General features: G+C 47.2%; 1 protein-coding gene across 1 annotated transcript; it reads right to left on the reverse strand.

The window, feature by feature from the left end:
- Positions 1-3,916: 3,916 nt before the first annotated feature.
- LOC147668651 (cis-aconitate decarboxylase-like) lies at positions 3,917-17,302 on the reverse strand. The gene is made up of 6 exons (XM_086948550.1): positions 16,727-17,302; positions 14,367-14,421; positions 10,678-10,865; positions 8,264-8,356; positions 7,424-7,629; positions 3,917-6,181 (listed from the first exon to the last, which is right to left on the reverse strand). The coding sequence occupies exons 1-6, from the start codon at positions 16,745-16,747 to the stop codon at positions 5,260-5,262; spliced, it is 1,485 nt and encodes a 494-aa protein (XP_086804676.1). The 5' UTR covers positions 16,748-17,302; the 3' UTR covers positions 3,917-5,259.
- Positions 17,303-17,756: the final 454 nt, after the last annotated feature.

The following is a 17,756-nucleotide window of genomic DNA, read 5'->3' on the forward strand; positions in this document are numbered from 1 at the left end:
TTAAACATTCTTGGCACTTAAGCTACACATACAGTGCTGCAGACTCGCTGATGATCCATTTGTATAATGAACTATGGTGCATATTTGCTGGATGTTTAGCAGCTCGACTGCGCCCCTTGCAATATAGGTGTGCTGCAGTGCATGCATAGGTACAGACCATGAATGGAGGCTTTCGGTGAGATGGTGCGCATTCCTGCAAACTATTGATGTTGGATGTTCTTTCACTGCAACAACACCATTGGTACACTTATGTTTGTCCCATGGTCGTGACAACATAGATGTGCTGTATTCACTGTATGTCGCTACATGTTGTTATTCATGTTATATACGTCATTCATCCAGACGTAGCTGGTCAGTGCTTAAGTCATGCATTCATGTGAGGAGCATCATTCAAGTACAGGAAACCTTGGTGCAGTCCTCTCCCGGTGGCACTGCCTCACCCCTATACCTACCATGATGCAGGTGTGAGGTTCTGACACAATTGCCAGATGCTAATGTATTTCCAAAATTTGGATGGATTGCACATCACCACTACTGATATTTTTATTTGGATGTGCAGACCCACCATGCATACGTTATACATGATGCTTGTGTAATGTGGCACAGGGCTTCGCATGCTGAGTAACATTCCTGAGTACTTTCCCTTACATATGCAGATGATTTGGCTGAAACCATCATGCACAAAGTAGTACAATGACAGATTTTGGGCCTGCATGGGGTGACTATGAGTAGGGTCTCTTAATTGGTGTCACCTGTCCTTCACAACGACACAGGTGCACAATGCTTGGCATGCGCCGACCCAGGCAAACTTGCACCATGTTGCAGGGGGTCCAGCGGTGCAGGGGATCAGTGTTTGTGTGCATGGAAGGGACACATTCCTGCATGATGCAGTCATCAAAAGATTTTTCCGCTTTCTATGTGTCCACTTGATTGCAAAAGCTATATGTTGGGTATATCAGAGAGGGAACAGTTTGTATTTATTGAGGTTGTGCATGCCTTACACAGACCCTGTGGATGCATATCTTTGTGGTGCAGCGTAATAGTTACAGTTTGACTTTGCTGTTGGACATTGTCAATTGGACATGGATGTTTCTGGGTACACCCCCAGCAACAGCCCTGGAATTGCGCTTTCTCTCACTTTAATGTGGGAATGGTGCAATGACATGATATGTTGTACTATGTTACATGGCTGTCTGTGGCCTATTATTGTGGGTGTGGCACATTGTGCAACCACTACATGATCAAAATAACATCCTGCCAGCACAGTGGTAGCAGTCCAGGTTATACAAGTGTTAAACTCGGTCTGTTGCAGGATGTTGTGTGATTGGTATTTCATGAGGGTAGTTGTATATTTGCACCTGCGTGTGGCACTTGTCAGGTGCAGCAGTGGGCTGGGACTTCACTTTGAAAATATGTTATTACTTTGACAGGGGTAGGTGTTTACCAAATGTGACATGTGCATGTCCCTGGTACAATACTTTTTGAAGACCCTTCACAGTTCATGACATTGCATGACTTCTCTTTCCACTACAAGTCAGTAATTGAGCCGGCCACCTTAGTTTATGCACTGCACAACATTACCTTCTTTGCACATTTCCCCTTGTAGGTACTTACCCTGTGTGTCTTGCGGTTCCTCATGCTCTGCACTGTCCTGTCCTGGAATTCCAACCACCAACTCGTCTGGGATGACCGCCGCAACCCGCTCCTCAAGGTCATCCAGCTCTTCCTGTTGTGATGGGCTGTCTCCTCCTGTCACCGTTGCTTCTTTGCGTTTTTTTGCCATTTTTTCTTTTGTCCTGCGTTTTATGTCATTCCAGCGTTTCTTAAGGTCAATGACTGTCCTCTTAGATTGGGCCACACAGTTGACCTTTGTCAATATGGACAGCCAAATGGCCTCTTTTTTTGATAGTGGCAACTTGGAACTTGCAAAAAGCTGGTGCTGGTGGTCTGTCACCTCATTTATGAGTATGTTGTTCTCCTCAGCACTGAAATTAATTTTCCTTTTCCTCTTTCCATGGGTTTCTCCCTGTGTTTCAGGCTGGGCATCCTGGCTGCCATGTGGCTGGGCATCCTGGCTGCCATGTGGAAGGTTCCCTTGACTGCTGCTGTGTCCTTCAGGCTCCATGGTAGCAATTTTTTCCATTTGCGGGAGAATTAGGAGATGGATGCGTGTATTTTTGGCGTTTTTCAGATTCTGACGCAACGTGAAAGTGGCGCAGCGACGTGTACACTTGCGTCAGTTCCGCGATTGCGACTTACGGCACTTTTCCCGCACTTGCGTGACTGTCCGGTGCGTCAGGACGACAGCGTCTGCGTCTCTTTTTTCCAGCTTTCGGCATCACTTGCGACATGATGCGCCATTGCATTAATCTGACGCCTCCGCGTCGCAAAATTCTGACGCAGCACGTCGTACGGAATTGTGACGCATCCCTGCGCAAGGATGCGTCACTTTTCATGAATGAGGGCCCATGAGCATTATCCAACTTTATGTGCTAAGTGAAAATATTCAGATAAGAATTTGTAACACTGTCTACATCCTGAATTACCTCGTCTGGTGGTCTACGGGCTCACATCCTTGTCTCATCCCTTTATAGGTGCAGACTTTGAATTTCCTCCTGTGCTATAGGTCAGGTCATAGGTTTCCTATATAGGTCAGTAAAAAGTATACAGCTCGTTCAGGGCACTGCACTATATTTTATCCATTTTCCTATAACAGGTCGTGGCCCAAATCTGCCATTTCAGCTGTCACCTTAGCTCCTGGAAGGGGCTTTTCTAATCTTGTAAATTATTAAGAACAGGTGTACGATCTGGAGGGGAATCTCTCCAGTCAAGCAGTTTCCCGGTTGTAGCCTACTGAAAAACAACGAATCAGATCAGGTGCTACCAATATTGACAGCCACATCTTTTTTACGAAGCCAATGCAAGCGTGTTAACCCTGCCATTAATGAATTACCACAGACAGCATCAAGGCATGTGTGTTGGGGCGCCCGTAAGGAACCCCCCATTAATGTGTCTGAGTCTCGAACTGCATTTTGTAATATGTGAAGTGGCACCACTCTGGTACCACTCGTGTGATAGAACATACAAATCACATGTTTTATGAGGTAAGGGGTGAAAAGGTCCTGATCCCTTACTGGTTGTATATCGAGCAAAAGTTCTCTATTATGATACTTGCCCTTGACAGGTGGAAACCCCTAACCCCCTAATATAAACAAGGTTCAACAGGATTGTCAGGGTAAGATTTGTTTCCTGTATTTTTTATGGAAAAATCCCAATCAAACAATGGTTCATATTGTTAGGTATTTATAATGGTGTTGTCACTCTGTCCGTGAGAGTGAGTGAAAGAGCAGCCAACACGGGTTTCACCCCTTTACACGGCCATCTGGCCTGGGGCTTCCTCAGGGCGTTTTAAAGGTATATAATCGATGAATCTGTCTCGGTCCAAATAGGGTTCCTGATAATTCTCTTAATATCTGACGTAATGCCATTCCAGAATGGCTCTCTCTGTAAGTGATACAATTCACAAACTTGCAGCCAGGGACCGCCACCTCTGTCTTCCTTGTGTTTTCAGTGTAGAGACCTTTTCCACGTTGGTGACGATCTCCACATACTAAGCTCCATGAATTAGTAGTATAAATAGCAGAGACTGAGTGTGTGGTGGGAAAATGGGGAAAATCTACTACTAAATGAGAGGGGTGCAGCCCCATCGCACATAGGGCATCAACTGCAACAACAACAAGGTGAGGATGGAATGACCAGGGCTGCATTCCAGTGCATCATTTTTCACCCACAATGCCACTCTATACAAACACCCACATTGTGCAAATCAGTACCAGCCCTGCCCCTCATGGGAACAATGATTCCTGAACTGCCAGTCAAGATCCCCACGGGGAAGGGGGCTCAATCAACCCCAGAATGACTTTGCCCAATTTGGGGCTCGTCAGTAGGGTTTAGCTTAATTCTTATGGCACATTGAAAGCATGTCTATTGCCCTTCTGGGGGTTCCTTCAGTACCCAACATACAAGACTAACTCTTTCCATGAGCCCCATAGTCCCTAAGCTGCCCTTCACCTGACTGACTTTTCAGTGGCTTCTCACTGGGCATTTTACCTCTTATAGTTGGAAAAATGCAAATCACAAATATTCAGTATAACGCACACCAGAATGCATGTTGGTGCCTGTGTTGTTTCTCAGTCCCGAGTCACAGTTATGGATTTCATGCTTGTTATTTATGCAACAGGTGAAATGTTCAAAGTTAATAGAAAGTTTATTCAGTTTATGCAAAAAAATCTTGCTATGGTACAAACGGATGACACAAATCAAATGTATTGCAGGTCTGATTCGCTTCTGCTCTGAGGCTGAAATTGAGCTGCCCTTGGCAGGCAACGTCATGTGACTTGATGCTTATCCTCTTCAATTTCACATCATTGACTTCATTGAGGCCAGCTGATAAACACAGGCTCACAGAAACCTAAGCTCCAGGGCTTCACTAAAACCTAAGTCCCAAAAAGGAATTATTAAATATTGTGGCTGGGTGATGCCCAGTGCTACCTGCTAGCATGTGATTGCTGGGTGTCCCATGGTGAGCCTGTAAAGTGTAACAGGCTCCACCTGGTGACGCAGCAGTCACATCACCACGGCCCATCTTAGCAGGGTCAGTTGGTTTCAAGCAGTGATGAGCACCCTCATTTGGAAATTCTTCATTTGTTCATCACTCAATTAAACAGGACTAAGTGTCTTCACATGGGTTGGGCCTTCTCTATAAATAGGACAGCATGATTTACAAAAATACAAGCTTTGGACCAGCCAATGCCCTGAGTCGAACTACACAATAATTACAGAAAATATTAACATTGAAAGTTACATTACAGAGGTCAATCACACACACTATTATTGAAAAATAAATATACTTAATAGAAAATACAGAATTGCTTCTAAAAGCAGCAGTGCACTGAATTATAAATACTTTAGTTCAAAACGGATTACTCGGAAGGAGTCAACCCAGAAACAGCATCAGACTGTCCCCCGAATGAGAATTTACAAGGAGCCAGGGATCTGTATGGTTCATCTGTTTGGGGGAACTCTGAAATGGTAAATATATTTCTATGACAGTCCTGTCATAATTCACACAAGAATGTTTAACAACATATTTTGCACATTTCCCAGGAATCCAGAAGGAATGGACCTCACTGCTGGCATTGAAAGGGATACAGTTCAGGGCAAAGACAGCTGTTGCATATATTTCTGATTGACAGCTGCCTATTGCAGGGAGGAGGCCAGGCTTGAGCTGTCTTCCAGGCGCTCTATATCCTCCACCATCTCAATGATATCCTCAGCCTGGTATTTGGGCAGCACATGGAGAGCATTGGAGCGGAACTTCTCACGGAGCGAGTTTTGGCTGAGGGGCTTCCTCCAGTGCCCATAGAAGGTATCACACCGCCCCGACAGGAGAGTCCCGTCCTCCAGCAGAAGAACCACCTCTCCGTACATCTTGTCAAAGTTGGCTTCATTGTCTACAGGATGCTCCAGCACCACCTTCTCCAGCAGGTTGATCAGACCAGGTCTCATGAGGTTGTCCTCAGTGAAAGAAGAGATGCCCAGTTCTCCGTCCAGGAGGGCTGTGCACGCATTGAACTGGAACGAGTGTCGGGCCTCGTGTTCTGACTCAGGGAAGGGCCTGTTGATGTACTTAGACACTGGGACCCTCAGAAGAATTCTCTGGATGGCAGAGGGATTGAAGCAACCCATGAGATTGACGAGTCGGTTCCTTACTAACATGGCAGCGTCTGCGACCCAGTGCATGCCCAAGTGTGCAGGGAATCTCTTGAAGGCGATGTCTTGCTTCTCCAGGAGGAAACTACAGTCTTCACCTGGCATTTCCTGGGGTGAGGGCTGGTAGTTACCATAGAAAGCGCTGAACCCTGAGCAGCCAGGAACATCATCCAAGATGAGGGGGTTGGCCTCCATCCCACGGGCGGCCAGAAGCGCTGCTTCCATCCCAAGACGGGTGGCATTGCCAATGTGTAGAGGCTTGGCAAGGGTTGCGGCATTGGCCATGGGTGCCCCCGCCAGGGAAGTGGCAATTGCCAGAGCATGGGCGCACTGGTCTTTATTCAAGGAAAGGAGCTTGGCTATCGCAGCAGCACTGCCCATGGTGCCAACCACAGAGGGAGGGTGAAACCTGGAAGGAGACAGAGAAAAATCAGACATTGATGCCAAGTGAAGTAATGTGATTACTGTAAACAGTGAAAACGCGATCAGATCATGTCAGGTATGTAATAACGTATGGCAGTAACATATGAAGGAACCATCCACTGAACAGTATTAGAAAACGTATCCTCTTACTCAATCGTACACATCATCAACAGTTACCAAGAGTAAGGGTTGCAGAAGCTTCCTTTGATTTATAATGTAGTTGGGTGGTTATATATATTGTGAGATCATTAACTGAAGAGACCCTTTATAGCTGTAATATCAGACGGATAATGAAAGTGATAAAATGAGGTCCATGCACCACAGATGAAATGCTAAGATTGGCAATACAATGCCAAGCATGCTGGCTTTTCTACCTTCTATGCGAGAGGCAAAGCGGAAACATGACCAGGAAGGGGGCAGGGGGTGATTATCTTCATGTAAGGTGGCATTGGAGGGGACTGTTACTAATAGCATCACTGTCCAGGTGCTTTCAAGTACTAACAGTTGTTAGTTGTCCTTCCCCTTCATTATGTGCATTGCATGTGAGGTGGGCGGTTAACAGAGATTAATGCACTGTGAATAGTAGCCAAAACAGGTTAATATCAGACATTTATTTCTAGGGAATCACAGTAATATCAGCAATGTAATATGTAATGCTACTTATATCATGCAGTAAAGCCAGACAAGTATACTAATGATATGGTGCGGTATTGGCACATTAAGAAAATTCAATGTTTACAACCTACTAAGTTCCATTTGCATGTGCTTATTTTGAGGGCATCATATGTGCATCGGAGGCATAGTTTGGCGTCTGTGGAATATCAAATTAACCTCTTGGCAGTGTTGCTGTCCTTTGTGCTCATCACATTTTTTGTGGGGGTATAAATGCCCACTGTGGTCATCTCACCGAGCTAGTGGCGCCCTCTGTGGGCATTATATGTACTCCCTGATGATGCTGCTGTCCTTTGAGGGCATCATAAATGCAAGTTAATTTGATTGACGTCCTCTGTGGGTATTATATATAGTCCTAGTTATTTAAACACACTCTGTGGGCATAATGCATGGACCCTCTGCATCTAAATGCCATCTGTAGACACCATGATTAACTGCTAGAAATGTAAATGCCATTTGGGGCATCACACATAGCTCCTCAATTAAGCACAAACCCTCTGTTAGCATAGCACATAGCTCCTCGATACATACATCGTCTTGGTGTGCATGACAATACCTCTTTGGGATGTTGCTGGCCTCACTGGAGAACCTCATGAGTCTTCCTTGCACCTCGATGCCCACGTTGAATGCCAGCAGGAGGTCTGCACCGCTGGGCCTTGAACCCATAGGCAGCATCTGAGAAGTAGCCAAGAGGGCAGGCAGCAGAGCACCCGAGGGGTGGGTGGCAGGGTGCCAGGTGTCATCAAAGTCCATAGCGTGAGTCTGTGGAGAGAGGAGAGAGAGTTAGAGGACCTTTAAAGAATATTCAGAGACAGCTCTGCTGCCCAGTACTGAAGAGGGAGGATTCAAGCTCTGCCAATCAGCAGAGCGACAATCCCATTGACCAATAGGAGCTAAGTACAGAAGGCGGAGGAGACATGATGTCATTCAGAAGATTGACTATTCCTCCGCCCTATAGAAACATATTACAGAAGGGAGATGATCCCATAATTCACAATTGGACATTCAGCTATGCTATTGTCTGAGAGAACCCCTCTCCAAAGAGGGCAGAGGACAGGAGGATCCAGTATTCACAAGACAATCCACGTCATCGCCTTCTAGAATCCTTTAGAGAATAAATGGTCCATTTGCCACACAACAAGTAGGGATCCAGATCCATGTCCAATCACTGTGTCCATGGAGGGTGCATGTTCATCCTAGAAACTCACAGCTCACACCTGGAAGGTTATTTTGGCGTTCAACCATATTGATGTGAACCAGGGGTGGGGATTCGGGCAAAGTGTAAAGCTGCCTGGTCTTCACCCTCACACCTCAGTCTAACAGTTGCACTGACATTACACACAGATTCATAGGCTAATCAATAGATTGAATGAGAGGGAGCTGCCCGGTGCCTTACCGCCACTCCATTGGTGTATGCAGCAAGAGTGGGCGAGAATCGCAGTCCACGTCGTCCGTAAACAGAGCTTGTTGCAGAAGGGGGATACAGGTCCTGTTAGAGGAGAAAGAGAGAAACTCTTATGAGGCGACAATGCACCGACTGATACATCCTGTGGGGTTTATCAGGAGCTACTTAGGAGTATAGACACCCCTGCATGAGTCATGCACAGGATAGTACAGGGAAACAACCTATCCCAGTGCAAGGTTTACTCCTTACAGCCTATGACACTATCCCGTAAGATGCACTGAGCTCTAAACTCCTCCCATCCATGGGTGGTGAGAACATTGTAAATAACCCATCCTTCTCAACCCAACAGGTGTCTTCACCTCCCATTGTAAGTAGCAGGAAACCTTGTTAAACATAGTTAGTCAAAGACAGATTACATGCATCTTTATCTTAAAAAAACAAATCCCATTGGCATATTGACCCACCTAGGCTTGTTGGGACCTCTGTTGTCTGATGGTACAAGGTTGTCTAACTCTGAAGTCTAATCTGTAGAACCTCAAACACATGAGTAATTGTTCGTAACTTTGCATGTGGTATTGGCCGGTATGTAGTTGACAGCTGGTCTATCCTTGGCAGTAAGTTTTTGTCTATGGATCAGGCGGAGGCAGACTGAAGCATTATATGAAACTGGTGACCCATGACCAGTTAGTTGAACATCAAACACAGAACTATTTGTGTGCTACTTTGTACACGGTATTGCCCAGGATGTAGTTGACAGTACGTTTTTGTCTATAGATCACGTAGCGGCAGGAACTGGTTGTGAAATTGTTGACCCATGGCCGGTTAGTTGAATTAATATCTGATTTTCTTTACTTAGTAATATCTCAGCTAAATATTCAACTGAAACATCTCGTCTGCCTTTAGTTGGGTGTTGCTGCTTATATTGAAGTCTAATTTCTCCTGCATAATAGAATTTGGATACCCTTACATAACAAACACCCACCCTGATGGTAAACAGATATGACTTAACCCCTTTGCTGCGGCGGCTATTCCGCCGCAGCGCTAAGGGGGAGGCGGGGCCGCGCGGCGGTCCCGTGCTCATGACGGAACCGCTCCATCACGGCCCACGGGTGAGCTGTGCTTGTGACCGAACAGTTAGATCATGGCCCCGCCCGCTCTTCAGAACGTCAGCGCAGGCGCGGAATTCGCGCCGCGCAGGCTCGGCGAGCGGGCCGTAACGGAACCGTTCCGTCACCAGCACAGCCCACCTGAGTCTCGTGACGGAAAGATTCCGTCACGAGCATGGGAGGGGTTAATGCATTAACACATGATTGAGTATTTGCTTGCATGCATTTGTGGCGTCTTTTATCTTGCACTATTTTAGGCAATGACTATATGCACATGTCTAGGAGGAATGTGCAAAAGTCCTGAACTGCCTGAAACCCTTGACATGTGGAATGCACAAACTATCTGCAAACTTGGAACAAGTATTAGGTAGACCCTACTAGCCAATGTTTGAGAATTTCTCTACCAGAATGCTAGGGTTTCACACCAGTGGTCATGAGAAACTTTTCTGTGCTCGAAGATTGTCGTCATTGACTGCTAACACCTCTCCACCAGGTTATGGAACCGGAACAAGGATGTTCTACAAATCTGCCTGGAGAAGCTGCCTGAGAGCTGCCTTGAGGGGAACAGCTGACTGACTCCTACAGTGTAAGAGAAGAATATTAACAGAACTGGGACTTGAGAAATTGATAGACGCTGCCACAAACCTAGGAATGTTTTTGGTGAGGAGTGGTAGACGAGGAGGAGAACCCAGAAATGGGAGGAGCCAAAAGACCTGCTTCTCGATAGGGCAGTGGGCCAGAGTTCACACTGAAGAGAGCACACAATGTCTCAGGCCTGAAAATCCTCAAACAGAAATTGTTACATTAATTATTGTGCACCATGTTTGTCTTGCAGTCTACTATTTTTTGTGCAGTATTATGTTGTGTGGCTAAGGTAAAGCACTTTTTCTCTTTGAGTAAAAACACTGGCTGGCAAGAATCTAATGATTACTATTAGACGTTTGATTGAGTTTTGAATGTCAGTCCCACACCACCTCTTTGAGTAAGACTTGAAACTGCACAACTTAGCTACCAATGGGATGAAGTGCTTAAGGGGTGCACTTTGTGCCCAGTTTTTTTGTGTTCAGTTTTGCGTTCAGTAGTAGGGTTAATACTCAGGACACAAGTGATAAAAGGCTTTGACTGCTCAAATTTGAGGGACTGTCCTGGGACTCCCAAAACACTTCACACAATGCTCCATTGATTGGTCTAAGCCCAATCACACATTGTGGGATCTCAGGGAGTTGTTGGCCACCTGTGGTCTAAGGGTTCCTTCTAAAGGGATGATTGATCCATGGTGTGTTCCAGGCCTCATCTTACCTGGCAGTATCCCAAGGCGATGTCGAACACATGCGTTGTGCTTCCCACCAGTCCAACCCCGATGCTGTCCAGGATCATGCGCTTGCTGCGGTGTCGCACCACTTGGGACAGGTGATCCAACTGGACTCCATGGATAAAGGAAGCAAAGCTGCTAGTGACCGCCTTCTCCAGAGGGGAGCCTTCCAGCGCTGCACAGGAAGAAGAGAGAGGATAAGACCTACTGCTCACCAGGGTAGAGTAAGACAAGAAATCCAGCAGATCTGGACCAGAAAGAGAACGAGCTCAAGCGGATCTCAGCCAGCATCGCCCGGACAAGGAGAGGCGGCTGAACGAAGACCTTCGTCAGCGTAGTAGGCACTGGAACATATAACAAACCCTAGATCACATATCATTTACCAAATTCTAGGACACAGAACATTCAACAAACCTTAGGACATAGAACATTTAACAAGCCCATGAACACAGGATATATGTAACAAACCCTAGGACATGGACGTTTAATAAACCCTACGACACGAACATTTAGCAAAACCTACGGCATGGAACATTTAACAAACCATAGAACACAGATATTTAACAAACCCTAAATCACAAATCATTTATCACATAGAAAATTTAACAATCCTGTGGATACAGGATATGTAACAAACCCTACGACAAGAAACATTTAACAAACCCTACAACACAGAACATTTACCAAACCCTAGAGCTCAAATCACTTAACAAACCCTAGGACATAGAACATTTAACAAACCCTTCGATTCGGAACATTTAAGAAACCCAAGGACACAGAACATTTAACAAACCCTAGGACAGAGAACATTTAATAAACCCTAGGACAGAGAACATTTAATAAACCCTAGGACACAGAACATTTAATAAACCCTAGGACAGAGAACATTTAATAAACTCTAGGACACAGAACAATTAACAAACCCTAGGACACAGAGAATTTCACAGTAGCGGCCCATGTAGGTAAGAGCGGTGGAGCAGGTTGGGTGGGGGGATTTCGGCAGACGACTACGAGGGAAAACTAATTCCTTCTTTAATTTTGCCTCTTGGTCGTCTGTCAAATCCACCCAGCCGTGCAACACCCATAAGGCTCAAAGGGCTTCAGCCTCCCCTCTCCCCCGTCATGTGTGTAGGCCCAGGCCGAGACAGCTTCCCCACACACAGACAGTTCTTGAGCTGTTGTGGGCTGGCTTGGCAGGCGTCTAATCGCACCCGCAACCAAGTATTGAACAGGTCTTTAAAAGACCTTACATCAGGGTCTTCAAAATGGGGGCGAGTCCCCTTAGGGGGGCCTCAAGTGATCACAGGGGGGGCTTCAGGCTCAGACCAAATAAAGCATTGTGCTGATAACAGTACTTTATTTTAAGCTGAAAAAATTGAGCGCCACCATCCACTCTGTAATGGGCCATCACTAGCATCTTCTGTCATTCATTTCCAGGCTGGGAGAAGGTGTCAAAAGGGGAGGGGCTCTAAATATTCTTCAATCCCCCACTTCTGATAGTCACACTGTGGATACGTGGATGTGTTAGTAAGGCCTGCCTGACCAGAATAGTATGTTTGGCAATCATGTATTTGATTGCTTTTTAAAAAAACAGTAAAAGAACATAACTGCAATGTTTACATATGTATAGACATGTTTAAACATTGCCAATTTAATAAAATAATTGTGAAAAATTCTGAGGGGGGCCAGATGATTTTTCCCCCCACTGGGGGGGACATTAAAAAGTTTGAAGACCACTGCCTTACATGAAAATGAGTCTTTGGGTTGATGTCACCCGTTCTGGAGCCCCCGCATCTCCACTCTGCCTATTCCTTAAAGCTGCAAATGACTTTCGCTGCCACAGAGTGAGAATGCGTTTACCAGGGTCGGATTGGGATCACAATTCGGCCCGGGCACTGACGAAAAAAGTGGCCCACATTCAAGAGGCGTGGCCCATATTTAAGGGGCGTGGCCCACATTCAAGGGGCGTGCCCTTTCATGAAACACCATTTGCACAGACAAGGAATGAAAGTGGGAGGATACTGTTCTTGCACATGAGCACCTGAAAAGCAGCAAAGCCCCTGCTATTACTAACCTACTCAGCCCTCCCCAGACCTTCAGCTCAGGAGCACATGAACAGAGGTAAGGCCCCTGCAATTAGTAAATTAATCAACCCTCCAGGCCTTGGGAAAATGTCCTGGCAGGGGAGCACAAAACACAGCTTTCTGAGTCATCCAAGGCAGCCAGGTAGCCAGGGGGGAGGCTGAGGTGAAGCTGGTGCATGGGAAGTGCCTTCCCAGTGTGTTCTGGCAGTTTGAGTGTTTACCATTTACTGTAGTATTACCCTTGTACCTGTGTATGGTACCCTTTTGTAACTTGCACACGTCACTTTTCTCTGGTATCACACTGTATGCTACCTCTCACTTTTGTTTGCTTTAGATACTTGCACAAGTGCCACCATTGCCTACGTAACGTTTGTTCTTGTGCTGGAGTGTCTGTCATTAATTGCAGTACTATACCTCTATTTGTATTTTGTACGCTTTTGTAACCTGCACACATATCTCTTTTTCCTCCTGTAATGTATTGTTTGCTCCTCTTGTATTTTGGTTGCTCACTATTGTCACTTTTGATTCATGTAACTTAACGTTTGCTTTTGTAATTTGTCCACTTATAATTTTCTCCTCATGTATTATTGCTGTTCCTAGTGTGAAGCGCTCTGACACCTTCGGGTAAAGTCCGCGCCATATAAAATCGCATAAATAAATAAATAAAACAAAAAAATTCCAAACATCACCAGGCCCCCACAGCAAGACCCATTCTTCCTCGCCCACTGTGCCCTGAATGTGAAGGGCTGTGGGCGAGGTGTTAAGACTAACTGGGGGCCGAGGTGCAAATGGCTCAAATGCCTGAGAAACACCTGGCCCCCAGGGAGGCCGATTATTACAAACAATCACCCCTCCCCAGCCCAGCCTCCGCTTGATTGCTTGGCAGGGTAGGGGTGAAGGAGAGCACACAGCTGACAATCGCTGTCTGGCCGCACCACGAGGCTGCTTTCATTTTCTCAGTTTCTGTCTCCGTGCCCTCTGTGGGCCGTTTTTTTTCTCCCCTTTCCTAGTCCACTCTCTGTGGACTGGGACAGGGGAGAAAAAAAACGGCCCACACAGGGCACTGAGGCACCGGCCCTTCGGCCCATTCCCGAATGCCCGCCTTGCCAATCCGCCCCTGGCGTTTACTGAGAAGTAGCCTAAGCTTTGTTCTTTGCAGTTTTATGCTGGAAGTATTAGCCCCGCCCCCTCCAAATTTGACCATAGTTGGTGCCTGAATGCCCCTCCACCACCAACTGGCCACTGCTCTTACATGCACGGGCCGCATCTAACATTTAACAAACCCAAGGACACAGAACATTTAACAAACCCTAGGACACAGAACATTAACAAACCCTAGGACACAGAACATTAACAAACCTTAAAATATAGACCATTTAATACACCCAAGGACATAGAAGTTAAAAACACCTGAGGATACACAACATTCAACAAACTTTAGGACGCACATCATTAACAAACCCTCCACAGATCGTTAGCAAGCCCTCCACAGAATATGTATTAAACCACAGGTCACGGCGCAGTGATCCGACCCCCGGACACAGCCCCCCACCCCCTCCCTGAGCCCCAGCGTGAACATGCGTGACACCTACCTTCCAGGGCCGCAGTGTGAGTCCGTCTGGACAGCGAGAGGACGGGCTTTGATTTCTGAAAGAAGAAAGGGTTTGATGTTAGGAAGGTATTTATTTGTGTCTGTGGACCCCTGAGGGTCAGGCAAGGGCGCCTCTTCCAAATGTTGAGTCTGAGCTCTTCTGTGCACACATACGGATGGACACAACGGAGCGCGCGCGCATCACTGAGCCCCATGCATAATTCCATTTGTATTTACAGCCTGAGGCAGGACCGACAGTATCACAATAATGTCATGTTTCCTTGTCCACGCCCAACATGAAGTCCCCTCCCCTGAGGGCTCAGTTCACAGATCCTTCAGGCTGCTAATACCCGGCTTCCCTGATGGATTCCACGCTTCGCTGCTCGTGAGAGGTGGCTCGAGCTGCGCGTTATGCTCTAGTGACAGACAGTGCAGCTCGTGTGCATTGCACGTCGGTTACAACGAATGTTTCCGGGGCTTCAGTGGTGGTTTTCAAAGGACGGAGGACGCGCTGCGTACAGCGTGGAAAGTGACCCTCACACGGGGGTCTTCCCTGGCGCGAGCGCCGGAGTGCAAGGCCTGGTCGTGACTCCAGGGGTGGCCACTGCTACCCCTGCTTGTCCTTAGCTGCCCCCTGCACGTGCTCGCCAGCAGCTGAGAGGCGGCACAGTTTGTACACTGGAGTTAGGGCCAGAGCTGACGTCTGTACTGGGGAACCAGGTGCCAATCTCCACATTTTTGATCGGTCTTAAGTTCTGTCCAAGGTCGATGAAATAGGAATCAGTGAGTGTGGAAGGGGAAGTGTGCAAGACAGCAATTCAGATACGTTCTTTTGTTAGGTCCTGAATCGTGCCTCCCACCGCCACCCATTAGATTTTACAGCCCCCTCTTAGCGCCACCTTGAAAGATCTTTGGATAAGCAAATGACTCCACAGACACCCCCTGCTCTGATTTACAAAGCAGCTCACGCTGGGTCCTGGTGACGAGCCCCATTGATTGATCCGTGACGTGCTTGAAAGGTGCTGCCGTAGTATAACTTGAGGGATAAAGGGAGCCTCTGCCTCGGTTAAAGTCAGATCCGCATGAGTACCGGTACTCTCTTCCTTCTAGAAAAAAGTGCCGGTACTCAAGGGGAGAAAATGAAGAAGTGCCGGTACTCAGTACCGGTGAGTACCGGCCCATTGAAAGCACTGAAATTAATATACCTATATATAGAACCTTAGGGTAGTTTGTTTACATATATATTGTGCTTGGTTGCCAAAAGAGGCAAATTAACAATAGCATGCCGGGTAGTTGAATAAATGCATTTAATGTATTAAAATATATTATATAAATTAAAATGAAAACAAATATTAAAGCAAGGTATTTATTATTGAGCTTAATATTTTCGTAGGTTTTCAGACAATTAATGCATGTATTCATTCATTGGTAGTCGGATAAAATAACTGAAAAAAACTTTTTTTTAAGCAATTGAGGTTTTATCTAGCTTGCAGACTTTTTTAGTTTTTTTAAACAACGTTTTTTATTGCATGTGTTTGTATGTCGGTATGTTTGCTTGTGTGCTCGATTTGTGCACAAAATACGAGAAAGCATTGGGTCTCGCTACTCTGCGATGTGCGTAATTAACAAATAAATGTGTGTGTACGCGCGTGCTGTGTGTGTTTATGTGTGCGTGCGAGGGAGAGGGGCGAGAGACCACGTGAAAGCGTGAAAAGATCTGTTCGACCTGTGTTCACATCATGGGTGTTGTGTGAGACAGCCTGGAAGAGAGGAAACACCAAAAGAGAAAATAGAGCGAGAATTATGAAATGGGAGAGAAAGAGAAACAGAAATAACAAGAGATGAGAAAGTAGGATAAGAGGAAGTGATAGAAGGAAGGAAAGAGTGTGTATGAGTGTGCGCGCGGGAGAGAAGGTGATTGTAAAATGATTGTGGACTCACGGGAGCCTCGTTTTCAGCGCGCACCCATAGCACAGAGGGGCGCTTGAATCTCTGCCCTAAACCCGAGCGCTGAAAGCCTTGTCTACTTCTGGTCATGGTCTCAGCCACTCCCACCAGATCTAATTCGGACTGGTCCTGCTCGCATCCCGCGGGGATAGAAACAAGCACTGGTCTGTGTAAACTGACGGACCCCTAGTGTTAGCGGTGGTGGAACACGAAGCAAGGCACACTCTCAGTGAAAGGGCTGTGGGAACGCGCGTGCGTGAGGCAAAGAAACAACGTGTCCACCCTCAGTTCCCCAACAATTGAAAGAAGTGTAAACCATAAAAAGTGTTTTAAAAGTGTTCTGGGGCACAGAAGAAACAAGCTACCACAGCCAACGAGCGATACGAGAACACGCGGGTTGGAACAGAGCCTCACCTGGAAGGTAGACAGCAGCATCGTGCGCCTCGAAGCCTTCTTATCCCGAAAGAGCGCCCGTCACTGGTGCTGGCAGAAGGCTGCTGTCTCTGGCGCTGGAGGGTAGATGTCTCTGGTGCTGGCAGACGGCTGCTGTCTCTGGGGCTGGAAGGTAGATGTCTCTGGTGCTGGCAGGCGGCTGCTGTCTCTGGCGCTGGAGGGTAGATGTCTCTGGTACTGGCAGGCGGCTGCTGTCTCTGGGGCTGGAAGGTAGATGTCTCTGGTACTGGCAGGCGGCTGCTGTCTCTGGGGCTGGAAGGTAGATGTCTCTGGTGCTGGCAGGCGGCTGCTGTCTCTGGGGCTGGAGGGTAGATGTCTCTGGTGCTGGCAGACGGCTGCTGTCTCTGGGGCTGGATGGTAGATGTCTCTGGTGCTGGCAGGCGGCTGCTGTCTCTGGGGCTGGAGGGTAGATGTCTCTGCTGCTGGCAGGCGTCCGCTGTCTCTGGGGCTGGATGGTAGATGTCTCTGGTGCTGGCAGGCGGCTGCTGTCTCTGGGGCTGGAGGGTAGATGTCTCTGGTGCTGGCAGGCGGCTGCTCTCTCTGGCGCTGGACGGTAGATGTCTCTTGCGCTGGAGGGTAGATGTCTCTGCTGCTGGCAGGCGTCCGCTGTCTCTGGGGCTGGATGGTAGACGTCTCTGGTGCTGGCAGAAGGCTGCTGTCTCTGGGGCTGGAGGGTAGATGTCTCGGATGCTGGCAGACGGCTGCTGTCTCTGCTTCTGGCAGGTGTCTCTGTGTCAGCAGGAGACTGATGTCTCTGGGCCAGCAGAGGGCAGATATGCTTGGTGTCTGCCTGCCTCTTCCATGATTTATATTCACTTCAGGTGAATGGCTCTGTGGGTAGGGACATCCCCAGTGACGTCACCGGCAGGGGGCAGGGCATGGTGGGTCCAGAGTCTGGAAAGAACAGGGAAATTCCTGGAGGAAATCCCGGGCCAAAAATTCGTTTTTATACATGTTTTTATTTCTTTACTTATGTTGAAATCTACTTTAT

This window comes from Lissotriton vulgaris, unplaced genomic scaffold, assembly GCF_964263255.1.
Source record: "Lissotriton vulgaris unplaced genomic scaffold, aLisVul1.2 SCAFFOLD_2046, whole genome shotgun sequence".
NCBI lineage: Eukaryota > Metazoa > Chordata > Amphibia > Caudata > Salamandridae > Lissotriton > Lissotriton vulgaris.